The sequence below is a fragment of the Artemia sp. Qi Xiang Cuo genome, chromosome 16 (genome assembly GCF_049724085.1).
Source record: "Artemia sp. Qi Xiang Cuo chromosome 16, ASM4972408v1, whole genome shotgun sequence".
NCBI lineage: Eukaryota > Metazoa > Arthropoda > Branchiopoda > Anostraca > Artemiidae > Artemia > Artemia sp. Qi Xiang Cuo.
In genome coordinates, this window is record NC_142809.1 from 36,921,591 (window position 1) to 36,948,164 (window position 26,574).

Below are 26,574 nucleotides of genomic sequence, written 5' to 3' on the forward strand. Positions count from 1 at the left end.
AAAACTGCATTAGCTCAAGGACAATTTAGCTGTAACCAGTTTCAAAATTTGACTATGAGCGATGGTGCCTCAGAAAGATAATAAACGTGCTTATTTCCTTGGTTAGGATAACCACAGATACTCTATAGAAAAAGTTTCTTCCTAAATTTTATGAATTCAGATTTCTCGTTTGCGAGTTGGGGGGGGGGGGGTAGTATATCAAATAATATTTGTTACCAGTGCTATGTAAATGAGTCCTCCAAGGTAATTTCTTACAAAAAAAAACTGATAATTTAACAATATAAATCATTGGAAAACATTAATTTCATTTTTAAAACGAAGAAATGAGAACAACTATTGAAACTTAACACCAACAAAATTTTCCAATTGGGAAACGGTGAAGCCAATCATTACTGCAGTGGTAAAGCCTTTAATGATGTCTAGGCCTTGCTGAAAACCAGTAAAGCAAGAAATGCGAAACCACAATACATTCCTAAAAAAGAAATAATAGAACTGGCAAAGTTAATGTATTCTCTGCGAAGTGCGAATATCGCTAAAATCTACTTTGGCAATTTGAGAAATATCAAGGAGTCAATTGATTCAATTTTCGTCTTTAGGGTCGTCTTTTTAGGCTATCTACTGCAATCCGGCTTCTTTTAGGATTGAGTAAATGCTTTTAATTTGTTATTATGTGTGTGTATGTGTATATACATATGTTCAGGCCTATGTGTATATTGGTATATGTGTAAGTATGTGCTTGTACAGACATGTGTATGCCTCCTTTTGTATGGCGTGTTTGGGGAGGTGTTGGTCCCTTTTCTCCTGTTGATTTGTTTAATAAAGTTATTGTTTTTTGTGTTTTTTTTTTTTTTTTTTTTTGGGTGGGTTGAGGAGTCTGAAAAGGTGAGTTATCTATTGTTTTGTTTTTTTTTTTGTTTTTAAGAGTAGTTTGAAATAGAAAATTGAAGATTTTTGTTTAAATCTGTATAACTAAAATATTAGTAGAGGTACAATGAACTTAAATCTATGTGTTAAATCTTTTTTGTTCCCGACTCTGTCGAGTTGTCTCTCTGTCGGTAATTTAATATGTTGTGTAAATATAGTATTAATAATAAAACCTTGAACCTAAGAACCTTTAGTTTAAAGTCATATTCGTGATATGATTTGTCATATTTTATTTCTCTCCATTTGCATGATCTAAAAATATAAAAATCTTATGTAATGTTTTCCATACAATATCATTTGACCCACTGACTTGACAAAAAAGATATGGAAGTTTTTTCACCCATTTACAGGTGCGAGTTTTCGGGTGAACCAAAGTATCTTTGTGCTTTTACTTTTCGTGGCGGAGGTACTTACAATATAAGTTTCAAATTCTTACCGACTCCCCAGACCCAAATTTTGAAGTCTCTCTGTCCCCCGAACACTCCTGGAAAATTTTATTTCATCCTTTCAAGCTGTTTTTTTAAATATGCTGATGCATTGTTTTCAGTTCTATTATATTCTGAGTTCACAAAGTGTCTGTATATTAACTTTGCTATTTCGTATTAAATGAAGCTGAAGTTCCACTTGGGGCTTGCATTACAAAAATTTGTCAGAAAAATCAGGTAAAATAAAATTAATGTCATTCCCTCCAAAAATAAAAAATGAAGTCATCTCGCTCTGCCGAACACTCCCTAAAATTTTCAAGTAAACTCTTAAAGTTATTCTCAAGGAATTGAAAATATGCTAGTTTTATCCCCTTGGTCAAAGTATACATAGTGTCTCGTGAGTTATATCATTACTTCACCGCAGAAGATTCCTAAGCCTTAAAGGGATACAAGGCGTAAAAACTTTCACGCAGACCTTTTTTTCCTTAATAGGATAAGCTGTTGTGAGCATTTTAGACATTAGATGTAATGTTGCTTTGATACAAAAGGCCAGCTACCCAAATTGTAAATGTATGTTCTTTTTGATTTTATGGCTCTTGACGTGTAATTTCTGCAATACCAGATTATAAACTTTAAGAAAAGAAGATCCATGTACTTACCTTTTAGAAAACAAAAATAAGCTTCTATCTGACCATGCAGTAGGCGGGAATTTCCACAAATGTGCCTAGCATAACTTTCAGCATAATGTTGCATAGACAAGCAAACTAGCTGCCAGTCAACATTCTCTTTGCCTTCTTTTTAAACAACTTTTAGGGAAAACACTCCTTTTTTTGTGTTTGACTGACAAACAAACAACTTTTCTCAATGAAATAAATTTAATAAGATTCACAAAGCCCACTGTTTTACTATTCCAGTAAAGTTGTTTTACTGCACTTTTAGTTGGGAAAGTCTTCGGATGACAAATTGCAAAACATATTCTATATTGTAGCGTTTAAGCCCAATTTAACAAACGAGTCCCTTGCTTAAAGATTACCTCAGTTCTTTCTGTATGATTTCATACAAAAAAAATCGTCATAGGGTATGCCACATAAAGGAAAATTTAATTGGGTTTCAATATTGAGCTTTGAAAATCCAATTTGATCGCTTTAATAGTTTAAGGGCTCAGCACACGCAGCTGACTTCGGGAACCGATTTCAGCATCAGTGGACAAACGAAAAATTTATCGCGCGAGATTTTAAAAACAAAAAATCATGGACACAAATAGTCAACTGGAGTTTATTAATAGTTAAATGATTGATCTCAGCTTAGTTCTCAGCTCAGTAGCGGGGTCTTTCACAATAGACATTTCTGGCTGACTATTTATTTGTATCCCTGTTTTTTTGTGATGAGGATGATGAAAATTGGCGCTGCTTTTGTAAATCGGCACCGAAAACTAGAAAATTTTTCAAGCTCAAATTGACGCCGTTTTCTTTTAAAATGGGGGCTGAGTTTGAAATCAGTTCCCGAAATCAGCTGCGTGTTTCCAACCCTTTACTTATTAACAATCTTGTAATAATTACAAACCTCATAATTTACTTGTCAGTTAAGAAACAAAGTAAGCCAGCTGCTGCTACTTTTGAAAATTCTTTGCAACAGACGGGTAACACAGCAGCACATGATTCAGCTCTACTCGTTCTGGCTGGTATAGAGTTTTTTTTTTATTTCTGGGTATTTTTGTATTTGTCTTGGCAACATCAAATATATATTACATGCCAAATTTATGAAATTCGAATAGGCTGAGCCTAAATTCTGGAACTGGAAATTGACATCCTGTGAACACGTGCTTTTGGTTTTTTTTGAGAATTTTGGTGATTTTGATGGTTAAGAAGACTGTAAACTGAGGAAAAGTAAGTTGAATAGTGGTATTAAAGTTGGAAGTGACAATATGAGCAACCAAAACCCCCAGCAGGGGGTCCACTAATTCCTGGAGCTTATCCAACTCCACCCTATATGATTATACAACCTAATACCAGTGCTGGTGGACAGTATAGTAGCACTGTGCTGTATATTACAGCTCCAATTCCATACAGCCAGTTTCAGGCTGCCCATTTTCCTCAGGAGAGACAGTTCCAGCCTCAGCAACAAGTTTTGCATATCCCAGTTAGTGACTCTAATGGACGACTCAGTGCGCTTAGTATGAGTGGATATAATTTACCTGTTAGAAACAGGTTCCAGGTGCTTGATAACAATAATGAATTTCCACCATTATCAGAGGATTCTGATGTGGATATGTCAAGTGTAAATCCAATGTTGGCAGAAGGATTAATTGATGGCAGAGTGAATGAAAAGATTAGATTCCCAAGTCTGGGCTTGAATCCATCCTTGTGAAGAAAACGTGTGAGGTCCCCAGTAGAGAATTTGCAAAATATAGTAAAAAGGCAAGAATTAGAAGCAGAAGTTTCTGGTCAAAGTGAGATTCCGTTGAATGAATCGCTTCAAGTAAGAGTGGAATTTGAAGTGACAGATAAAAATGAGAAACTAGCAGATGATTTTTCAATATCAAAATGTTTAAAGGAGAATGTTTTTCCCATCAAGTTCAATTTTTAATCAAATAGAGAAAGGAATCTGTTAATAGTTCATGCCAACGACAATGAAGAAGCTGAAAAAGTAATAAAAATACAATCAATTGGAGGTGTATCAGTGAGGGGAAAAAAGAAGGAATGTAATAAAAGAGGAATCATCAAGGGAGTGCCCATGTATCTAAGCAAGTAACAACTTAAAGAATGCATAGAGTCATCTGTTGAGATTATAGAAGTAATTCGTCAAAAGAGATATAACAGGGATTTAAAGAAACTTGAGGATAGTTATGTGGTCATGGTAGTGTTTACAGGCAAATTTATTCCACCCAGTGTATGGTGGTGGGGAAGGAAAAAAGAAGTTTTTTTCTACAATCGTAGAAATATACAGTGTTTTAAATGCCAGCGTTATGGCCATGTACAAAAAAATTGTAGAGCAAATGAGCCAGTTTGTTTGAGGTGCTGTGGAAAGCACGAATCTGTGAGTTGTCCCCTCAAAAACAGTGATTCTGCAGAAAAAGTTAAATTTTACAAATGGGCCAATTGTAAAGGATGCCATTCTTCAACGTCAAGGAAGTGTCCAATTAGGCAGCAAAATAGAAATATTCTGGAAATGGCAGAAAAATATAACATGGGATATAGGAGAGCACAAGTTATGTACAGAACATATGCCCAAGCTGTTCACAGTAACCGAATTCACAGTGCCAAGTCAACACAGCGTAGTCGTCTTCCAAACCAAGGAACCGAACAAGACATATATAGAAGAGTATCAGACACAGTTACAAAAATTCTTGTTTGACTATTATTATCCCCAGATTTGCTAGATATGGCCAGCCTTCCCCTGCTGGAGAAAGTGGAAAAACTTTGTTCATTTATCAATGAATTAAATATGGGACCAATTGATTGTGAAGCAATAAGAAGCAAGTGTATAGACAAATGACTTTAAAGTTACTTTCTTGGAATGCATGTTCAGTGATGAAGGAGAAGAAGGACAGGGTGTGCTATTATGCAATTCAAGAGAAATTGGATGTCATATGCATTCAAGATACATAGCTTAAACCTTACATTAAAATAGGATATCATGGATTTAATATAATAAGGAAAGACAGAATAACAAAGGATGGAGGAGGTGTTATGATTGCAATCCGTCCAGATTTGCATTATGAACAGTGGGACATTGATTATGGTGATGAGCCTTCAGAAGAAGTGGAGGTAATTGGATGTAAATTATATCTTGACTCAAAAACTGTGATCAACATTGTGAATATTTACAATCCAAGCGGTAACAACAAGGAAGTTGGTTCCTTGGCAGCTGGAATTTTTGATGAGGTACCTAAAGCAGAAGAACTTATAATAGTTGGTGACCTTAATGGACACAGTAAAATGTGGTGCAGATGTGATTTAATTAATGACTCCGGAAAAAGCATAGAACAATTTTTATTTGAAGAAGATGCATACTTGGCCACTCCTAGAGGTTTTCGTACAAGAAATAATGTGCAATTTAGTACTTATTCAACTATAGACTTGGTGTTTACAAGGACTCGATTATGCAACAAAGTAGATGTTGAGGTGGTAGAAGATCCTACATTGCATAGCGATCATTTACCAGTGTTAGTACACGTGGATAAGCCATGTCCACAGCAAACAACTAGCATTCCAAGATTTAAGATTAGAAAGGCAAATTGGAAGGAATTTAATTATCAACTTGAAAATATGGATATTAAACAAATTGTGCAGCAAGCACAGTCCTTGGATGACAAAGTGAAAGCTATTCAAGATGGAATCATAATAGCAGCCAAAAACTCTATACCCATGTCTGATGGATGTGAAACCAGAAGCAATTATTCTAAGTGGTGGAATGAGGAGTGCAGTCAGTTCAAAAAGGAGTTAAAGTGCCAGCAAAACATTTACAAGCGGATATCTACAGTCGAGAATTATGTTGCAGTTAAAAAGGCTTACACCAAGTTTAAAAAATGTGTGGTTGAGGCAAAACGTAGAAGTTGGAGAGAATTTGTTGAAAGTCTGGACTTTAGGAAGCCAGTGTCTAAATTTTACCATTTTATAAATAATATGAAAGCAAAAGGTTATAAGACAGTAAACCCCCCCCCCTTACTTTTGAAAACAAGATATTGATTAGTGATTTAGAAAAAGCCAATGGAGGTGCAAAGCTTTTATTAAAGACTATCGGAAGAGAAGATCCCTTTCATGATGAGGTAGCACGATCAACAGCAAAAGTAAGAAGACTTAGTAAAGTTGGTAACGATGAACCCTATAACCAGCCATTTACCATGAAAGAGTTGGAAAATATTGTGACGAGTCTTCCAGATACGTCCCCAGGCACTGATATGATTCATTCACGATTCGTGAAAGCAATGCCTAATAAATGGATGGATGCATTATTGGAAGTAATGAACCTTGCTTGGGACAGTGGAGTGTTCCCTACTATTCGAAAGAAGGCCAGGCCGTGATGATACCTAAGCCTGGTAAGGATATGTCATAAACAGAAAACTATCGATGTATCACACTGTTACCGGTATTAGGTAAAGTTTTTGAAAGAATGAGAAAAAAGAGGATAAATTGGGAGATAGAAAAGAGGGGTTTTCTAAAAGATATCCAGTGTGGTTTTAGGAGAAAGAAAAGCACAGTTGAAAACCTGCTCTGTCTTAAACAAGATGCCCTTTATGCATTGCAGAACGGATGGATTATGGTTATTGTCCATTTGGATGTGAAGGGTGCTTTTGATTCAATAGTGCATCGTCTGATATTGAGTGGGGTTATGGAAGCCGGAATCAGAGGAAGGACATTAGCTGTTACTGAGAAGTATTTGACAGGAAGAGAAAACACTGTTAGAGTTGGCTCTGTAGAGTCTAGTATTATATTAAGAAGAAGACGCGGGGTTCCACAGAGATCAGTACTTGGTCCTGATTATTATAATATTGCAGAATATGATATACCGATTGAGAATGGAGAGTCGAAAGGGATGATATTTGCTGACGATAATTCTTTTTGGGCAGTAGCAAGAACACTAGAAGAGACAATGGAGGTTGTTAAATCCACATTACAACAAATTGAACATTGGGCCAAGGTAATCGATTTGAAAATTTCCCCTCACAAATCTAAGATGATAGTGATTACTAGAAAATTAATAACAAACTTACCCATTTTTTATCTCAATGGTAATCATATTGAGTACGTGAAACAGACTAAGGTCCTTGGGTGTGTAATTACTGATAAACTGAGTTGGTACCCACATGTTGAAATGGTTCGTGCTGCATGTATGAAGAGATTAAATATTATGAAGTTGCTCACTTCATACTCATGGGGGATGAAGGCAGATATGTTATTGGAGTTCTATGTGAAGTATATTCAACCTAAAATTGAATATGCTTCAGTGATATATGGGTCTGGACCACATTCAACATTAAAAAGACTGGATGTAATACAAAACTCTGCAGCACGAATTGCTTTTGGAGCAAGAAAAACAACACCAGTGATATTCTTACTATCTGAAAGTGGTCTACCGGAACTTGAGACTAGAAGGAAAATAAGTGTATTGAAGTATTTGCAAAGCTTATGGATAGCTGATAAAACCAACCCTTTGAAGTCAAGAGTTATAAAACAAGGAAGAATCTTCACTGCGAACCCCAAAAATAAGAGGATCCAGGCAAATATATTTGAACAATGTGACAGTATTGCAAAACCTCAGGGAATTGAACTGAAGTTTACTGAGATGTTAAGAGTACCTCAAGTGGTATTATCACCTCCTTGGAAAGAGAAATCTGTAGTATGTGGTTTGGATTTTAAGCAGATTAATAACTTAGATTGGAATACCTGTTTCCGGATATGGAAGTTAGAAAAGTATCAAGGATACTTAGACATTTATACAGATGGATCAAAAAATGAAGGGATGGTTGGTGCTGCATTTGTTGTCCCTAAAATGAATGTTTCAAAACAGTTTAAACTTCACAGTAAAGCATCAGTTTTCCAAGCAGAAGCAGTAGCTCTTGCAGAAGCACTTGAGTTTTCATTATCAGACGTGCACGAGGAATATTTTGGTATATTGATATGTTCTGACTCTAAAGTGTGATTTCTGCCATTAAGTCATTCCAGGCAGATCGGTAAAAATCAGGAGAAATAGCTGAATGTTATTCAAAGTTGTTGATGTTGATGGAATCAAGGAGAATAGTATTGCAGTGGGTTCCATCACATATGGGAATAATAGGAAATGAATTGGCAGATAGCAAAGCCAAACATGTAGCCACAGAAGGAATGATTCGTAATTGCTCTACCCCCATAGTGATCAGTCAATTGGAATGTGTGCGTAAAGCTGTATTACGAGAAAGCTTTGAGAATGTGAGAGATCAGACTGGCAATTTATTTGTTACAAGCAAGCTGCATTGGAAGTTCGAAAAGTCAATTTATAAAAACCTTAGCAGACACGAAGGACGCCTACTGTTCAGATTGAGGTCAGGACACTGCGGCACGAATAACTACAGTGCTAGACTTTACGGTGAAGAAAGCAACTGCACGACTTGTTCGGAAGAAGAGTCTTTGGAACATTTAATATTGGATTGCGAGGAGTATCAGGAGCAAAGAGACAAGATATATGCTTTCTTAAGAGGGAGGCTTGACCCCATAAGTGTGCACTCCATTCTTGGAGGGCTGAATGACTTAGAAGACAACCTGAAAATAGTCAGAATTGTAATACAATTCTTTAAGGAAATTGGAAAAGACTTGACGCTATAAAAACATTTAAGTTATGTGAAGTGATAAATATAAAACAGTGATTTGCTTCCGAAGGTGTTCAACACAAAGGGGAACTCAAAACCCCTGATGATGATGATGATGATGATGGAACTGGAAATTGAATAAACTTCAAAAAGGTGTTGTATTTTCTTGGATTAGAAAACTATAATTAGAGTAAAATTCTATATGGGGATTTGTGTTTATCTCGGGGAATTGCGGAAGATGATAAAATCTTGGAAAATCTGTGTGTTAAAGTGAAACCTTGCAAAATAGATCTTCTGCTTAAATGAAGTACAACACAATTGTTTTCAACTTCACAATGCTGCTCAATCTCAATTTATGAGGTTTTAAAGGTATGCAAATGCATTTCCTAAATTAAAAAAAAATTGATATGGTTAAAAATACTACTCAATTAGCCTAACTGGAATTGCATTTTCAGAACTAAAGCCAGAGGAAAAGAACCTGGCAACTGAAAATTAAAGTAAAATGTTGGTTTGTCAAAATTTCAATAGGTATAGACTTGTCATGTAGGCAATTTTCAGGAACTTATAGAGAGCAAAGGGGTGGAGGTAGGTACTTCAAAATGGGATACCACCAGATGGCTAATTGGACAGTGTTTCTATATATATATGCAAATCTTTAAATTAGCCAACCAATATTTTAAGCCTAAGAGTCCAGCTAGGGTAAAATTCTACTTTAGTTACTTTTGGCTATCTTGGAAAGGGGTTGGGTTAAGAAAATGAAACTTTCAGGGCAGGATCTACATGCTAAGGTATGTCTTGGGAAGGTACTTTGAAGACATACCTCTGCTCCTCCTCCCCCCCCTCTATATAACTGTAAATTACTACACATTACTAGTTGTTTTAGCTCACATTTCATCCTATATTACTATCATAATTGTAAATTACTGCAGTAAAAATTTGGAATTGTGACACCTGATAAGGAGACGTGTTAAGAAAACAATTCTTACTTTAAAATATGTATAGTGATCCTAGTTCTTATATTATCCAACAGGAGAACCTTTATCATCAAGTCTTTCCTCTAGAAATCCTCAAAAGAGAAAACGCTTCCAAATATCACCACATTGAGATTCAATGCTTAAGTCTTTTAAAATTGCCACTATAAATTGCCGCCAAATAAGTTGTTTTATAGATAGCATTCATGCCGGTCTTTTTAAAACTTTTTTTTAATGAGCAAAGGTGCAAATACAAAATATTAATAGCAGTGGCAAAAATCAAAATATTGCAATAAATATAGATATACATACAAAGTATATACCCCCACCCCCCCTAATGTGCAAATATATAACAAAAATTGCATTGTGAGCCTAAATATAATCAAATGAACTGTGCCCCAACCCCTAAATATATCCAAATCAGGGTATATATTTCTACATCTGAGGGGTGGGGGTATATACTCTGTATGTATATGTATATTTACAGCAATATTATTACTTTTTAATGATGAGTTTTTTTGTTAATGGCATGATTTCAAACAGAATTTATAATTTATATAATTTCTATATACCAATGCCTTTTCTTTAAACATGTGCTATGTCACACATGATAAATGCTATCTATAAAACAACTTATTTGGCGGCAATTTCAAATACTTAAGCATAGAATCTCAACATGGTGATTTTAGGAAACTTTTTCTCTTAAGTTGGAAAAAGAAGGATTTTTAGAGGAAAGACTTGATGATAAAGGTTCTCCCCTTGGATAATATAAGAACTAGGATCATTTTACATATTTTAAAGTAAGAATTGTTTTTTTAACATGTCTCCTTATCAGGTGCCACAATCCTAAATTTATACCATTACTGCTTACCTTACACAATTTCAGCTGTTCATTTAAGCTGTGCTTTAACCTTGTTTATTAAAATATATTCCAAAATCCTATTTTCATTTAACAGTCATCCCTTTGACTTACTTACTATCTAGCTGACATTGGTTATGGAACCCATTTGTGATGTCACAACTTTGCTTATCATAACCCCTTTGACAGTAGCATGCAGGTGCCATGGGGTATAAGACAGCTCTGTGTTGATAAGCCATTTAAACTTTATTAATTAGGGAAAGGATTTGACAAGAGATAGACCAGTAAACAAATTCAAATTGTTTTTAGAGGGCAAATTATGTTATGAGATGATGTTTTTGTTTTTATAGGTCCATGCGCTCATAAAGTTTCTGTTGAGTTTATTGAAACACTAGCATGGACTTCCTGTAGTTACAGACTCTCCATAAAACGTTTAAAAGTGCTATGATGCACCTTAGCCAGGGGGGAAGTTGGGCTCGAGGTGGATTTCTAATGGGAGAATTTTCCTTTGGGAGGGAAATTTCAGATGAGTGAATATTCTGGGGGAAATATTGTTTTCTGGGAAAAAATTTCCACCAAAGGGGGAATTTCTGGAGTGGCCAAGAAACCAATATATAGATTACAGTCTTATTCCAAGGAAAAAATGTTAAGGAGAATTTTTCAGGGTGAATTGTCCACAAGCAATTTTACAAAGAGGGGGGATTCTTAGCAAGGAAAGAATTGTCTGGAGGGAATTTGATGGAGGGAGGTGCACTTTATGTTGGATGAAATTTCCACGGAGGAGTTCCAAGGGGAGGGGTATAAATCATAGAGGGTGAGCCAGATTTAGCAGCATTATTCAAAAAACAAGCAGAAATTATGCCATATATGAAGGGTTGCCCCTCCTCAGTACCTTACTCTATATGCTACAGTTTGACTGTTTACTAAAATTGAAACACAGGGGCTTTTTAATTAGAATAGGAAACTTTTTAAAAGTGCTAACAGCTTTAGCATAAAAAAGGGATTGAGGAGGGGTGACCCTTCATATCTGGAATAAATCTGCCAAAACTAATATGCCAATTGTGTTTTAATTTTTCATGCAGTGTGAGCCAAAATCCATCCAGCATTAGCTGAAAAACCAAAATTTTTTTGGAGTGGCACATAGATTTTTGGGGAAATCCCTGAAAATTTGGGAATAGTGCAAGCCCTGCCTGATTTCTAATCAGGAAAATCGAAATACTTAAACCACATGAGAAAAGAAAAGCTTTGACTTTGTGGTTGACACAATAAGGAATTGCTGCAAAATTAATTCAAAGTCAACCAAACACAGCCGTCTCTTCCGGCATTGCGCCAGCAATGTTGTGACACTTCAGCAGTGGTCAAACAAGCCTCTCGTTGGAGGTGTTTGGTTGATGCACCGGCATGGTGCTGGGGTCTAGGTAAGACACAGAGCACTACAAACTTCAGAATTGACTTTAGAGGACAAGTTATGTCATGGGAAGATGTTTTTGAAATCCCCCCCCCCAAACTCAAACATTTCTACAATTCTACTTTAGAAGCTTTTTAAATATTTCTAAAGCACTAATAGATAGAGCGCTACAAATATCAGAATTGACTTTAGAGGACAAATTATGTTATGGGAAGATATTTTGAAATCCCCCTTCCTCCCAAACTCAAAATTTTCGAAAATTCTACTTTAGAAGCTTTTAAAATATTTCTAAAGCACTAATAGACTGAGTGCTAAAAACATCAGAATCGACTTCAGAGGACACATTATATCACAGGAAGAGGTTTTTAAAATCCCCCTTCCCCCCAAACTCACAATTTTCTAAAATTCTACTTTAGAAGCTTTTTAAATATTTCTAAAACACTAATTGATAGAGTGCTACAAACATCAGGATTGACTTTAGAGGACAAGTTATGTCATGGGAAGATGTTTTTGAAATCCCCCTTTCCCCCAAACTCACAATTTTCTAAAATTCTACTTTAGAAGCTTTTTAAATATTTCTAAAGCACTAATTGATAGAGCGCAACAAACAACAGAATTACTTTAGAAGACAAGTTATGTCATTGAAAGATGTTTTTAAAATCCCCCCCCCCTAAAACTCAAAAATTTCCAAAATTCTACTTAAGAAGTTTTTTAAATATTTATAAAGCACTAATAGATAGAGCACTACAAATATCAGAATCGACTTCAGAGGACAAATTATGTTATGAGAAAATGTTTTTGAAATCCCCTTCCCCCCAAACTCAAAATTTTTGAAAATTTTACTTTAGAAGCTTTTTTAAATATTTTTAAAGTGCTAAGACATAGAGCACTACAAACATCAGAATCAACTTTAGAGGACAAGTTATGTCAAGGAAAGATATTTTTGAAATCCCCCTTCCCCCAAACTCAAAATTTTCCAAAATTTTACTTTAGAAGCTTTTTTTAATATTTCTAAAGCGCTAAGACATTGAGCGCTACAAACAGCAAAAAAAATGACACACTTTAGACTCTAATATCCTTTAGATATCTATCATGATAACATTCATCTCTTTACTCTTTTAGCAAACCATAAAACTATATTTTCTAACACCCTTCTTGTCTCTTAGTGGGCTGTATAGGAAAAACATTTTTCTCTTTGGGTAATAATGAGACACCTAAAGAAATGACTTTTTGGTACCAAAAGCAACTGAACAATGATAAATGACAAATTAAAAACGAAATAATTTTCAAAGGTCAGTTCCATAATGGATATCACAGATGAGATAGTGAACAAAGCAATCCAAGAAATGGAGACAATATGTGACAACATTAGGAAAGAAATCTTGGAGTTGCCATGCAATGATATAAGTCTCATTAGTGATTCTCCATCGGACCTCTTGAGGGATTTTATGTTTCTAGAGAACGAAAGCATAGACTGTTCTGGTAAGTCAATTCTCTTTAATTACTATTGGAAATTGGTTCTCATCTTTTTTCAAGGATCTAATAAACTTTGCTGTGCTTATGTATGTTGTTTTAATTTTTGTATTTTACCTGCTATGCAAACAATGGAACAAAGAAAATAAGATCTCTAGAAATGGGACCATTAGTTATAATATTGGGAAATTGTCTCTTCTCCTAGAATTGAAATTGAGAAAATTTTCCAAATTCCTTAAACGATTCCACCGTCTTTTTTCATCTTTTAAATAAAAAATGTTGTACTTTCTGATTGTATTTATTATAATGAGCTTCTTTGTTGGTGATGCTTAGAATTCAAATTTTTTTTACTACAAACGAAATTAAAATCATGCTCAAATTTTTTGCTTGAATATGTTTGCTTTGATTATTTTTTGGGGGGAGGAGTGGGCTCATGGAATTACGAAAATATGCAAAATACAAAGAATCAGAACATTTTGTTAAGAGCTTGGGTTCAAATGAGCCCCCTGAAAATGTTCATATAAATCACCTTGGGAAAAAAACATGGAATTAAAAAATAAATTAGACCTGTCACTTAGAATCCTTATGTTAGAATACTCTAAAAGCAGTTTAGTGACACACTTTATTAAATATTTCAAAGAGACTTGAGCGTTAAGTTAAATTGTGATGTTTTTAGTGTGAACTGCTTCTTTAGAAAAAACAAAAAACTATTCATAATAATTGACATGATCTATCCATATGAAACCCTTTTTTACTGGGTATGCAGACTGTGAAAAGAAGAGGAAAATATCCTCTGAAGGATCCCCACTGACCCTTCAGAAGAAAGCATCAGCTCGAAAGATAGATGCAAAGATAACACTATTTTTTCGATCATTTAACCTTGTTTTAAATTTGGGGGTGTTGTGTAAGTCTACGGAAATCTTGCTGTAACTTCATGGAATTCAATGAATACAATTATTCCACCAGTTAGAGTGTTATCTTTTCAAAAAGTTAATGTGCTAGAAATATTCAAATAATGTTTTTAATTACTCTAGTTGTTTTTCAGTACAATCTTCTCATCAATTTCATTGCTTACCCATTTTATGATTTTTTTTCAAAATATACTATGTTCAAAGTTCTTTTTTGAAATTTGAGAATCGAATAATATTATTTTGAAAAGAATCGGCTTTTTTCTCTTCAGAATTTCTGAATTTGGAAATCATCTTCTCGTATTTTTGAGTAATTTTCAAAATGTATATAAAATTTCGCAATCTTTGAAAAATACTGGCGTTACTCTTGAGATAAACGTTTAATCTTTGCACCCCCCTCACTTCCGCGAAAAAAAATTCTAGGTAACCTTAGTGGCAGACTCAAGAGCCTGGATCCACCTTGGGACAAAATATGCGTATTATTTTTTATATACGTTCACGTTTCGGGAAATGGAAAATCGCTTCTGAAATATTTCTTGAACATTTGATCAGTAACGAGGGGGGGGGGAGTTGTGTAATTGCCAGTTTTGTGTTTATCTATATGCTTCCCATTTGTGTTTTCGCTTCATGTCATTTCCATAACCGAAATTCTCCAGTCTGAAGCCTGGAAGAGTTATCGTTTTTCTCCTAAATTACGTCTGCAGTCAGTCGACATTGTTTACGTCTATATCGCTTCTGAGTCTTATAGAAGAATATTTGCAGATGAAAAAATTAAGGCTGAATGTTGAAAAGAGTGAAGTTGTTATTTTAAAAGAAAGGAAAGCAAAGGGCGAAGATAATTATAGATCTAAATTTAATAATAAAGAACTGAAAGTAAGTAAAAGAATAAAATATTTAGGATTTACTTTATTGGAAAATGGAAGTTTAAAGAGTCATGTTGATGAAATAATGAATAGAGGCAAAGTGGCCATGTCTGCAATTTTTAGAAATCCAACGATAATGGGAATTAAAAACCTAAAAATGCATAGAAGAATACAAAAATTTTACCAGTAATAGAATATGGAGCAGAGATTTGGGGCGGAGAAGCGGCACAGAAGTTGGACTCCCTCCAGTTCCAGTATTATAAAAGACTGTTTGGATTACATCAGAATCAGACAACTAATTCACAGATTCTGAAAGGTGATATGGGCCTGCTTTCGTTAAAACTACGTAGGTCTGTTTTGATGCTTAGATTTTGGTTGAAGTTCATTAGGTTTAATGAAGATAGACTAGTAAAAGCTGCATATTATCAGATGTTGAGTTATGGTTCTAAAAAGTCGTGGCCGTCCCAACTTAGGTCATTGTTAGACAAATTGGTAATGCCTTACTTATGAGATGACAGTCTCGGTATCCATGATCTACCGAGACATAGAGTAACCCAGGTATGATTTATCTTAGAGGGAAAAAAAACTCAGTATTGGTAAGGGCTTGTATTAAACTCTGCTACATTGAATCACAAAAATCAGGTTAAACCTAGTTTTGGAGAGGAAATTTATTTTAAATTGAATTTACCGGCTATGATTTTATGTCGATGGATTCAGCATAGTGCGAATTGCCTTCCAATCCTGAGCAGACAAATAGTGTTCGACAGGGGGATAGTACATCCTGATGGTCGGTATGTTTGTCCTCTTTGTAAAGATAAGGATGAAGACTTGGGCCATTTTCTCCGGAAGTGCCCGGTGCTCTTTGATTTAAGGAGGAAATACTCACATGAGATTGATTTGTTGCTTCATGGTATTCTGCAAAGTATTAACCCAACCACAATATTTCGAGTTGGTGCATACATAGAGAAGGGATTAGAAAGAAGGAAAAGTTTTTATTAATTATTATTATTTATATGGAATTACATTTATTTCCTAGATAAATTACCATAAGATATTTTTTGCTATGTATCATGTTAATGTGTGTTTCCTAATTTGTTCTGTTGTGATTTCTTAATTTTTCATAAATTGTTGTGTGTATGTAAGCTCGGGAACATTGAAGAAGTAGTCTTAGGATAAATTAAACACTATTTGTGAAATTTGTAGGCCTACTTGATGTGTTTTGGTGATGGATAGTCACAGTACAACCGTAATTATATTTGTTTTAATATTTAAAACATTCGCATAGTTCGCTAAATAGTCTCCGAATAAGGGTTACACGTCTATACCAGCCCATGGGCCTATGGTTCTTTTTTGAGCTTTTCATTTTTACAGTTCATAAATCTTTATTTCTAAAATTTATATCTGAGACCCTTGTTTTAATTAGTTTGTTTAAATAGTGTTCGGCCATATGATCTTAACCCTGTGGTGGCACGGACCTTGGGTGTCAAAAAGAAAAAAATATTACAATACTGAACTTACAAATAGTTAAATTACTGGGGTTTTGTATAAGTTATTTACACGATTAAAAAAAAAAGAACTGAGTGCAATTGATGGCTTTGCCAAAATGCTCATTACCAAGTATTGTATTTCCACGACACACTTTTTAGCCTTAGTATGGCAGAATATTATATAAATCTAGCTTCTAATTTTAGGTCTCAGAAACTTGTCCACTGACTCTGCCGTAGCTGTGATGGAAGTTTTGAAAATATCCAAAAGTGATCCAATTGACAGTTCTATTTCTGAAAACATTAAGATGTAAGTACAAAAAAAAACACAAAAAGTTTAGTATTCGTTCATTCGCCCAATAGGTGGGCTATTCTAAAGTTTGATTATGACACCTTGTCAAGAAAAAAAAGGGGGGGGGGAGCTTTTGTGTCAACATTGCTAAGCCAAACTAAAAATGTTTAAAAACTAGATTAAACTATAGTTTGATATTTGGATTTCAGACGGAGTCCCAGAAAATTATAACCCTTTTTTTTTATTTTTCATCAAATTTTCATGGTTGTTATAATTTTTTTTTTTTTTTTTTTTTTTTTTAGCTTTTTGTCTTAACTCATTAGCTTTTTTAGTGTGTTGTCTTTAACTCGTATGCCAGTATTCCTGGAAAGACTGTAAATCGTAAGACTAACTGACTGTAACTCGTAAACAATCTTACCAGCTGACAAATGAGTTTTTTTTTTATATACTTATGGAATTTATATCGTTGATGAATAAATAATGATTGACAAATGACAAAGAGCTCTGTAAGAAAAGATGAATAATTTGATTAGGGATTGGGCTAAAATTCCTTAACCTAATTTTGGGCAAGATTTGTCGACAGAATGTCCGTATAAGCTAGCTTCATAGCATCCGTATAAGCATGCAAGAACTGGGCCACCAGCGATCAAGATTTTCCTCGAGATCTATGGATTCCAGTCCTGAGTTTGGGATTTTGGGAAATTAGGATGGCTTAGAAAAATTGATTTTTTCCGGAATCACGTCAACTCAAAAGTTTTAGTGCGCTACTCTCAATTGGGGAAAAAATATTAAAAAATTATAAGTTCGTACCTTCAGTTTGCACATGACGCTGGAAAATTGAAATAATATGCTAAAAATTGAAATTTGAACAAATAATATATTTTTGTAATTTTTCATAATTAAACAGCCATAAACTGTTAGTATATAACTTAGTTTCAACCAAAAAATATTTGTAATGTTCAGATGACATGTTCTGTTTGCATATGAAGCTTAAATTTTGAATTATTGTCAAAAACTGAAAACGAACAGAAACTGACCAGCAAGCGTTTTTCAAGATGTAGGCATGATAAATGAAGGAGATATGTCCTCTAGTAACAGAAATGGCCAAGGTGAGACGAGAAAATCATTAAATCGATACTCTTTACAATCAGACTCTGCAAATGTAGAGTTATTGGCTGGACAAAAGATAACATTTTTGATCAGGAAAAGAATGGTTACAAAATTTATTACAGTCTAAGAAAAGAGGATCACCTCAGCTTGTTTTAACAGCCTGGTGAAAAGTACCAGGAACACTTGAAACCTCCAAGGGCCATTGGAAATGAAACAGTCAGTTTTTTGGTTTTTAGAAAACAATAAATTTTTGTTAAACTTTTTGCCATTGGATGGGACGGAACAGCGACAAACATTGGGGTTATTTGTGACCTTGAACTTAAACTTGGTTGTTCTTTGCAATGATTTATATTTTTAGTACATTTTAACAAACTTCCGTTCACACATTCATTTGAAAGTTTAGATAATGATACTGAAGAACCCACAGAATTTGACCCAACAAATTGGTAAATAGTCGACTGACTGTGAAAAACTCCATTCTGCTGATTTTGAAACGATTCCTAAGGAGACCAAAGTGACTTAAGCAAGGACCAACAGTATTTACTTAGTGTTTTATCTAGCAGTCAAGACAGGAGGATGTGCGCCATATCTCGCTCTTGATCCTCTTAGTAACCTAAGATTCTGTTTGCAAATGGGATCTTAAAACTATAAATTTCTGAAGTTAAACCTTTTGAAGGAATTAAATAGCTCGTCAGCTATATTATGAAGATATACACTTCAGTATAGTTTGGAATTAAATGCATCCCTCCGTAAAGTTTGGAGTGGTTCAGGTGTTTAAGTTGATACAAAAGCAATACAGCTGCCCGATAGAGTACGTAAAATAATTTACCCTGGTAATCCAAGGAATGTGTATTTTGTGATCCTGAAAATCTTTTTATTTCAATGGTACTAGATTAAAAAGTATACATGACAGCTAGCTTTTCGAAGATCGATAAAATGAAGAAAACCAACTAAAAGGGAAATCGGTGCGAACTTTCCAACGACCGACCATCGATTTTGGAGCTTCAAAGTACACTGAACTTCTTGATTGGTCCAAGTGCAAAATTGCACTAGTGCCAGGAACGAGCAGTGTGTCTACACAAGGACCAGGAGAACTATTTGCTTCTACTATTCCATTATTAATGTATGTGGAGGAGAGACAAGGGATGGTTTCGTAAGGACAACTTTGCTCCTAAGAACAGCTTTACCATCATTATAGTATAGATCGGAATTTAAAACAATGCTCATCATAACTGGTGAATCTTAAAGACAAAAGGCAGGTAAAAGGTGATTGCGCAAATTAAAGATATTAAGTAAAAGCTATCAAATATTTGTTTTTTTAGGTTCAATCTACATTATATACTGACAATTATGCCTGTTACATTGTAAAAAATGACAAAGAAACTGGTTTTATTATTTTTGAAAAATTGAGCTTTAGCCATATTTCTTCAATCTTTGTCAAATGTCCAGTAACTTCTTCTTTTTTTTTCTTTTTTTTTTAGGGATACGTAACTAAAACTCGTAAAAACTTTAACAAAAAAATGGAACTACAACGGGAGGGAGGGGGATTTCTTAAACGTTTAGAGGAATCCTGACGATATTTGTTTTTTCAATACCAATTTAAGAGCAGCATTGGATTAGTAAAAAGGTGTGCAAAATCTTTTGTGGGGACCTGGAATCAACAAAACATAATAAAAAAAACGATTCTAAAACACTATGAATTTTTGGCAACTACTTACATGATTCTAGATATAAAGATTTTACCAGGGGCATGGGATTTATTACACTTGTAATTAAAATTTTCGGGTGCATCGGTAGTTAGAAGCATAAAAACGATAAAAAAAAAATATCCTCCAGAGCCATTGATGGTGCATAGGGTGTTAAATCGACGTTTCAGTTACTGGGTCTTTTTCACAGAGTCAGGTAGCCTGTCGCCCAGAATTGTGCCAGCCGGAATCGAACCCAGAGCCACGTATCGCAAAGTAGAGCATAAAACCACTGTGCCGCCAATGAGCTAGTTGGAAGTATCATGTAAATTAAACATCCAGTGTTGATGTACGCCTTCTGTTTTTATTTTTTTTTTTTTTGCTTTTTTTCCTTCTTTTTGCAAGCTGTGTTGTAATTCAACTAAAGAGAACTGAGCTATATATGAGCAGAAGCTACAAAAAGCTTCCGTAGCTATTTTTCTTCTTCTTTTATTCTTTTTTTTGTACTAGCAAAGCGGTATCTCGATCCATGGAAACAGTCGTAGAAAAAAAATAGTATTTCTATTATAATGGGACATCTGGAATCAAAATGAAATATGCCATTGCAGTTGTTGCATTTTGCATTGTCGGTATATGGTCTAATACCCTTAAAGGGCTTAAAATAAACCTGACAATCTTTTTTATTCAATTTATTTGGTAGTTTAAAACGAAAGGGTATATGTACATACAAGGTGGAAAACGGCAATTCTTCTTTTAATTGAAAAAATCTGTAAGCAGTGGGGTATTTCAAGTTGTGTGGTTCAATCCTACTTTCTAGGGTTATAATGAGAGAAAGGCTGAAGTGGCTAGGGTACGTTCTGCGGATGCAGGATGACAGATTGCCGAAGATTGTCCTATTCGGCCAACCGTCTAGGACTAAACGGAAAGCAGGTCGTCTGTGGTTGGGGTGGGAGAATGTCATGAAGAAAGATGTAAAGGAAATGGGAACTCCCTGGGAGGGTGTAAAGAGGGAGGCTTTGAATAGATTGAAATGAAGGAGGAGCGTGCGTAGTTGTGTTGGCCTCAGGCCGTTTGTTGCTACTGTGAGTTGTTAGTAGTAGTAGTACTGGGGTATTTATAGGCTAAGCACCAAGAACCTAAGAGGCCCTTTTTCCAGCGTCTTTGGGTATTATTTGTTAATTTCCCTTTTATGACTCGAGTGACGAAACTTCGTCACTGCACCTCGAAGTGCAATTCCAAATGCTTTGATGAAGTGATCACGTGGAATCCTTTCATTTTACAACACTTGAATGGAACGTGTTTTTGAATTCCCGGTAAAGAACCTAGTATAGAACGAACCACATTGTGAATAGTCGCTGTGCAACCCCCAAAAAATTTAGTTTACACTTTGACTTTCCTTTTAAGGCTGAAGTGCAACTCCAAACGCTTTGATGAAATGATCTCGTGGAAGCCGTCTATTCAACAAGAGAGCATGACATCAGAAGAAAAGAAAAGGAAAAACGAGGAATCTAGGGCGCAAGAACTAGCCGATCTCGAGAAGAAGCTTAATCTCTATCAAGAGCACTTTGTAAGTGTTTAATTTGTTTGAACTAGTTTTAATTAGCTATGGCCTTTTGTCCTCTGTTTCTACTCGTATTTCAAATATTCTTACGGGTGCACGCAGCAAATATTTTAGAGAAATCTCAGAAGAAAATTCTTGTCCTAAATACATCATATTAAAAGCAATTAAAAAGACTTCATACTTTGGAAAAATAATGGAAATGTTGAGGAGTTTTGTCACTTTTTTCTTCTTTACTATTTTTTTTCATTTTTTCATTTCAATTTTTTCCTTTCTTTTCATTTTTTGACAGTTTTCTACGGGGAAGTCTAGTCTTAGAAAAGACATTCATTCTTTTTGTCCTTTCTGAAAGTATTTAATCCCTTTTTTTTCTTTTTTTATAGCCCAATCTTAATAAAAATTGTATACTACTATTCATATCTTTTCTATCGTATGAAATGGCTGAAATACGTTTTTAACATGTTTAGCAATGTGATTTATGGAGTTTGAAAGTGTCCCACATTGAAACTGATCACCAAGCAAAGCCTTTTGTGAAATTTGGTGATTAATACGAGTGAGTTTACGACAAGTAGGTCCTGTCACCTCAACTCTGACACGGATTATGTTGGAAATTTCTAGAAAGGTTGGATAAAGCATATAAAGGGTCTTCATAAACACTTTTGACAATTAAAACAATCCATAGCAAAATATCTTTAGTTTTTTTTTTCGGTGTTTGTGAAAGTTTTTTTTCGACTTTATTTAAAAGACCTCTATGTAAGCACCTTTAGCTGCACAAAGCGTATTAAAAAGGTTGACATTTCCTTGCCATATACCTTCATTCAACTACTTTCTAAGGAGGTTCTTTTTTTTAATTCATCCTGGTAAATGTGCCTCAAAAATATGAATTTACCTTTAGATGCTGTTGATAGTTATTACAATATTAGTTTTTTCCCCTTTGGGAATAGAAAAGCTAGTCTAGCTAGAAAAATTTCATCAAATTAATTCAATAGTTTATTTTTGTAAACGATAATATTGCACAAAAATAGACAAGTGATAAGAGTAAACAGAAAATGCAAATAGTGTAACCAATTTCAAAAGCCTCGTATAAACTTCATTAGAAGTTATACGGTGTAACCAACTTCTTATCAGATAAATTAGATAAATTGAGTTTTGCAAAAGAGTTTTAGTTTGGTGGTGGGGGGAGGGGTGTTTGTGGGGTTGTATTCAAAATAATTTTTGTTCAGGGAGTTAAGAGTTTTCTTTCCTGCATTTTTATGGTAGATTGACGAACCGGACTTTTTTTTTGGGGAGTGGGGAGACATAGTCTATTTACCTCGATTTTTAAGACCAAATTTCGAGTCCTAGAAATATTAAGAGGGGCGGGGTAAAAGTAAAAATTGGCATTAAAACAATTATGAAATATTTAGGAATATATGAGGCACAAGGGGAGCTGCCACTCCCACCCCTCCCTCTAATTCTCAATTTGTGTAAATGGAAGCACAGAAGGGTATGTGTAGCTTAGGCAAATGGAATTTCAGACACCTATCAGTAGCCACAGTATAGCGAGGTAACTTATGTAAAAAAGAAAAAAAGGAAAAAAAGATTTTAAGATTAAATTGAGCATGAAATAATGATTGCAAAGAAGAGATAACTCAAAACTAGGTGTTTCATAAAACCTAGCAAGTTATTTTCATTATCATCCATAGAATAAATAAACAAGCGAGGCAGTAGAATACATCTGAGATAACCGCAAAGCATGACGAATATAAGCAAATACATATAATCGAATATAATAAATAATAAAGTATAGATAAATAATATATCAGGGTGAGTCGTTTTTGGCTATGATTGTAGAAAGAATAAAAGACCACGAAATCCAAATGTGGACCCTGGCAGTTAAAACATCTGAAACATTGAAGTTTTATTCCCATGTAAAAGAGATATTTGGATTTGAATATTATTTTAAACTAGGATTACCGGGAGAGACATTGAGGACTTGGTTTCGGATTCGAGCGAATTGCCTGCCACTAAAAAATAGAAAAAGAGTATTTGAAAGAAAAAGCGTGGCCCCAGATGCAGATGCGGATTACTCTTGCCCCAGATATAACCTAGGTATTGAGGATGTGGCCCATATTCTCACCGAGTGCCAGCAACTTTCTCTATTAAGGGAAAAGTATTTTGAGGGTGGTAACTTGGTGTTCCCGGGGATCCTGAACACGACTGTAAATAGGACAATCAGGCAGTTATGTAAATATGTAAAGGAAGCGTTGACATCAATGAGTGTATCTTGATATTTATGTTATTTTTCTTGTGGAGTGTATTTAAGAATACTGTGCTGTATGGCCTGTTTTTTGGCTTATAATAAATTATTATTATTATAATATAAATAATTATACTATAATTGAATATAAAAACATCAAGCAAATGCTCCTTAAAAATAGAACCAGGGTAATGGTATCTCCTTCCAAAGGCCAAATCACTACCACACAATCTAACCGATAGGAATAAGAATACCTGAGAGTAGCTTAGGCGGTAGCATACTACTCTCCGTATGCTACCGCCGTAGTAGCATACTACGGCGGTAGCATACTCACATTGGCAAGACAGTAAATTATGAGTTGCAAAGCCAATATAGCTATAAATTAAGTTAATTTTAAATTTGAGAGCATTTTAAATTGAATGTCCCTTATCTTCCTTTATATGATGTTGGTCTTGTAAAACAAATTTTCGTAACTTTGTAGGGATTTAGAAAACCAAACAAAGATTCCTTGCAGTTCCCAAATTATGTAAGAAGGAATAATTGTTTCTTTCCTGTGCTGAAAAATTCCGAAAGGCGGACTGAAATTCGTTTGTGTAACAGCATAGAAATTTCAGCCAGTATTTATCAATTTCAAAAATTAAAGAACAAATTTTTATTTTGTCTATTAAACAATTCATTTCTTTTTTTACTATCTTTGCAGTCATATGTTTCAACTTCAATTTGCGGCGTTCCACCACCTGGATTCTTGAAATTCAACTCTTTATTAAGAGTAAGTATTTATAAACTAATAACAAAGTGGTTTTTCAGTACTGGAAGACAGGTACTTACAGCCTAGACTTGTGATTAAAGCCCAAAATTTGGATTTGAGAGAGAAGAGGGGGGTCGTAATGTTAGAGACATTAGTGGGGGCGTTGCTAGAATTGATTCGGAGCTACGAATTTAGACCCTCAAATTCATTTTATGAAGTAGATACTTTCACTATAAGCTTTAATTACTCCCAGAACGTAATAGTTGAGCTCTGAGAACAGAGAGAAGAGAGTGTCGTCATGTTAGAGATATTAGTTGGGGCTTAGCTAGAATCGATTTGGAGCTACGCTGTCTGTAGCTTTTATCGCCGCCAACAAAACAATATTGCACAAATACGTTTTATTTTGTTATGGAATTTTTTTTAACCAAATTTAGGCTTCTTTTGAGACTCTAAAACTTAGGAGTTGGGGGAAAGAAGGAGCCCATGATAAAAAAGAATTTAAATCCTAAATGCTTTCATTTGTTTCTTAAATTCTTTCTATAGAGTATGCCTGTGCTTAAATGGGTGGGAGGTACTTTTAAGGGTTTTTTGCAATATTTTCTCTTATTATCCATTACCTCCGTGTTTACAGTTATGCCCTGAAGCCTTAAATAGTATTTTCCAAAAATACTTATTTAGTAGCTTAGAATAAAATGAAACGAAAAAGAGACGCGTAGTGTATGACTTGGCAACAGCTATTTTTCTTGTAGATAATTGCAACTAAGGTTAATAATTACTTAAAAACGCATTTTTTCTCTCGAATGTTTGTTATCTTTTCTGAACCATCTGATCTTTCCATAACTATGTGCTTGATCTAATTTTCTGACATTTCTTATTGATATTAGAGAAGAGTGGATTAAATCATGACTAATGTGTCAGATATATAAGTTGTTAAAAGTAAGAATGTCCTTGATTTTCATTAACAGGAATAATGTTGGCACTAACTGAAGAAACTTGATGTTTTAATTCAACCCTAGTTCAGACTTCGCTCAACTTCGATGGCCTCGTGCAGGGTTCTTGACTGGGGGATCCCCAATATCTCGATTTCTCCTTGATATGCGAGGTTTTTGGGCATGTGACATTTTTTATGGTTTTAATAATCAATGAAAAGGAGTCAACAATTCCTCTTTTGTATAGTGTGTTTCGACTTTGGTTTTTAATTTAGACTTCCAATTTGAAAATTGAATTATGAAACTTAATTTCAAGGTCAATTAGGAAGGGGGAAAAATTAATGGTACTAGGTACAAGTTGAATTCTTTGCTATGATTATAAACAAAATGAAAAAGTAACTTTTTACTTTTGAAAACTAGAAGGAAAAAATAGAAAACCCAGGTCTGGAGTTATAAAGTGGCCTTAATTATTCTTAGATAACAAAAAAAGCTAAGTGGCAAAAAACTAGCAATTCATTACTAGGGGTGATAACCTTCTGGTGTAATAACACGAATTCTTAGACTACATAGATTTATTTATGTTTTGATAGACTATAATTTGACTTGATTCAATTTTTTGTGGTCCGAGTCAGTTCTACTGATCCCGGCTCCCATTGTTCTTAGTTTTCCCTTCGTAATGTCGGTCTGTGATACTCCTTATACTATTTCTATACATGGAATGGACTTGTATTGGTTTTAGTTTGAAAATATGGATTGATTTAAGGTTTAGTTTAAGGGTTTTTTTACTACCTCAAAGCTACTCTAGATTACAATTTCAAACTTTTTGTTTTCGAACGAAATTTCATTATAAGACCTAAATTGAAGGTCAATTCAACCCAGATTAGGAAGAGAAAAAAGAGCAATGATACTAGATCCAGGTTGATTTCTTCGTCCATGATTATAAACAGTTTAAAAGGATAATGCTTTAATATTGAGATTTTGCTCTGCATACTTCCTTTCGTCTTTTAATAGTTTTTTTTTTCACAGTTACTACAACTGTGGTGGCAACATGTTTTAGCCCTTTCCCCTCTCAAATTACAAATATATTTATATGTGTGTGTCTAGGTTTTACATCTTTTGACTCCTGATTCTTAAGGGATTCTCTAGGGCAGGGATTCTCAAACTGTGGTACGCGTACCTCTTGGGGGTATAAAAAAAAATTTAGGGGATACGCGGTTGGCCAACAAAAAAAAAAAAACCCTTTAACTCTAGGATTGGCAATCTTATTTCTATTTTAGCTATAGTTGTACCGGTAACTGAGAAGGGGTACCTAAAATGTTTTGTGGGTAAAAGGGGGTACAGTGTCTAAATAAGTTTGAGAACCACTGCTCTAGGGCATTGTCTTGAAGATTTAAATTAAGAATCTTTAAGATC

General features: G+C 34.6%; 2 protein-coding genes across 4 annotated transcripts in view; both read left to right on the top strand.

The window, feature by feature from the left end:
- The window catches only part of LOC148942857 (uncharacterized), a 129,359-nt gene that overhangs the window by 99,821 nt on the left and 2,964 nt on the right, over nt 1-26,574 (top strand). The window contains exons 1-5 of one of the 3 annotated variants that reach the window (XM_089101951.1): nt 8,676-8,787; nt 13,165-13,354; nt 16,808-16,910; nt 21,092-21,254; nt 24,185-24,253. In XM_089101951.1, the coding sequence (XP_088958077.1) occupies nt 13,177-13,354; nt 16,808-16,910; nt 21,092-21,254; nt 24,185-24,253 (513 nt within the window). In that variant the 5' untranslated portion in view covers nt 8,676-8,787; nt 13,165-13,176. Of the gene's footprint in view, nt 1-8,675; nt 8,788-8,850; nt 9,004-13,164; nt 13,355-16,807; nt 16,911-21,091; nt 21,255-24,184; nt 24,254-26,574 lie in introns of those variants that run through there. The other 2 variants (XM_089101950.1, XM_089101952.1) reach the window with 2 other exon arrangements.
- LOC148942859 (uncharacterized) lies at nt 5,039-6,372 on the top strand. The gene is made up of 2 exons (XM_089102377.1): nt 5,039-5,998; nt 6,085-6,372. The coding sequence occupies exons 1-2, from the start codon at nt 5,039-5,041 to the stop codon at nt 6,370-6,372; spliced, it is 1,248 nt and encodes a 415-aa protein (XP_088958503.1).

Bases quoted from the DNA above. Each gene is read 5' to 3' on its own strand.
- LOC148942859 (XM_089102377.1), top strand. From the start codon at position 5,039: ATGATTGCAATCCGTCCAGATTTGCATTATGAACAGTGGGACATTGAT. The intron at 5,999-6,084 runs GTAAACCCCCCC...CTTTTATTAAAG, and splicing joins AAGCAAAAGGTTATAAGACA to ACTATCGGAAGAGAAGATCC.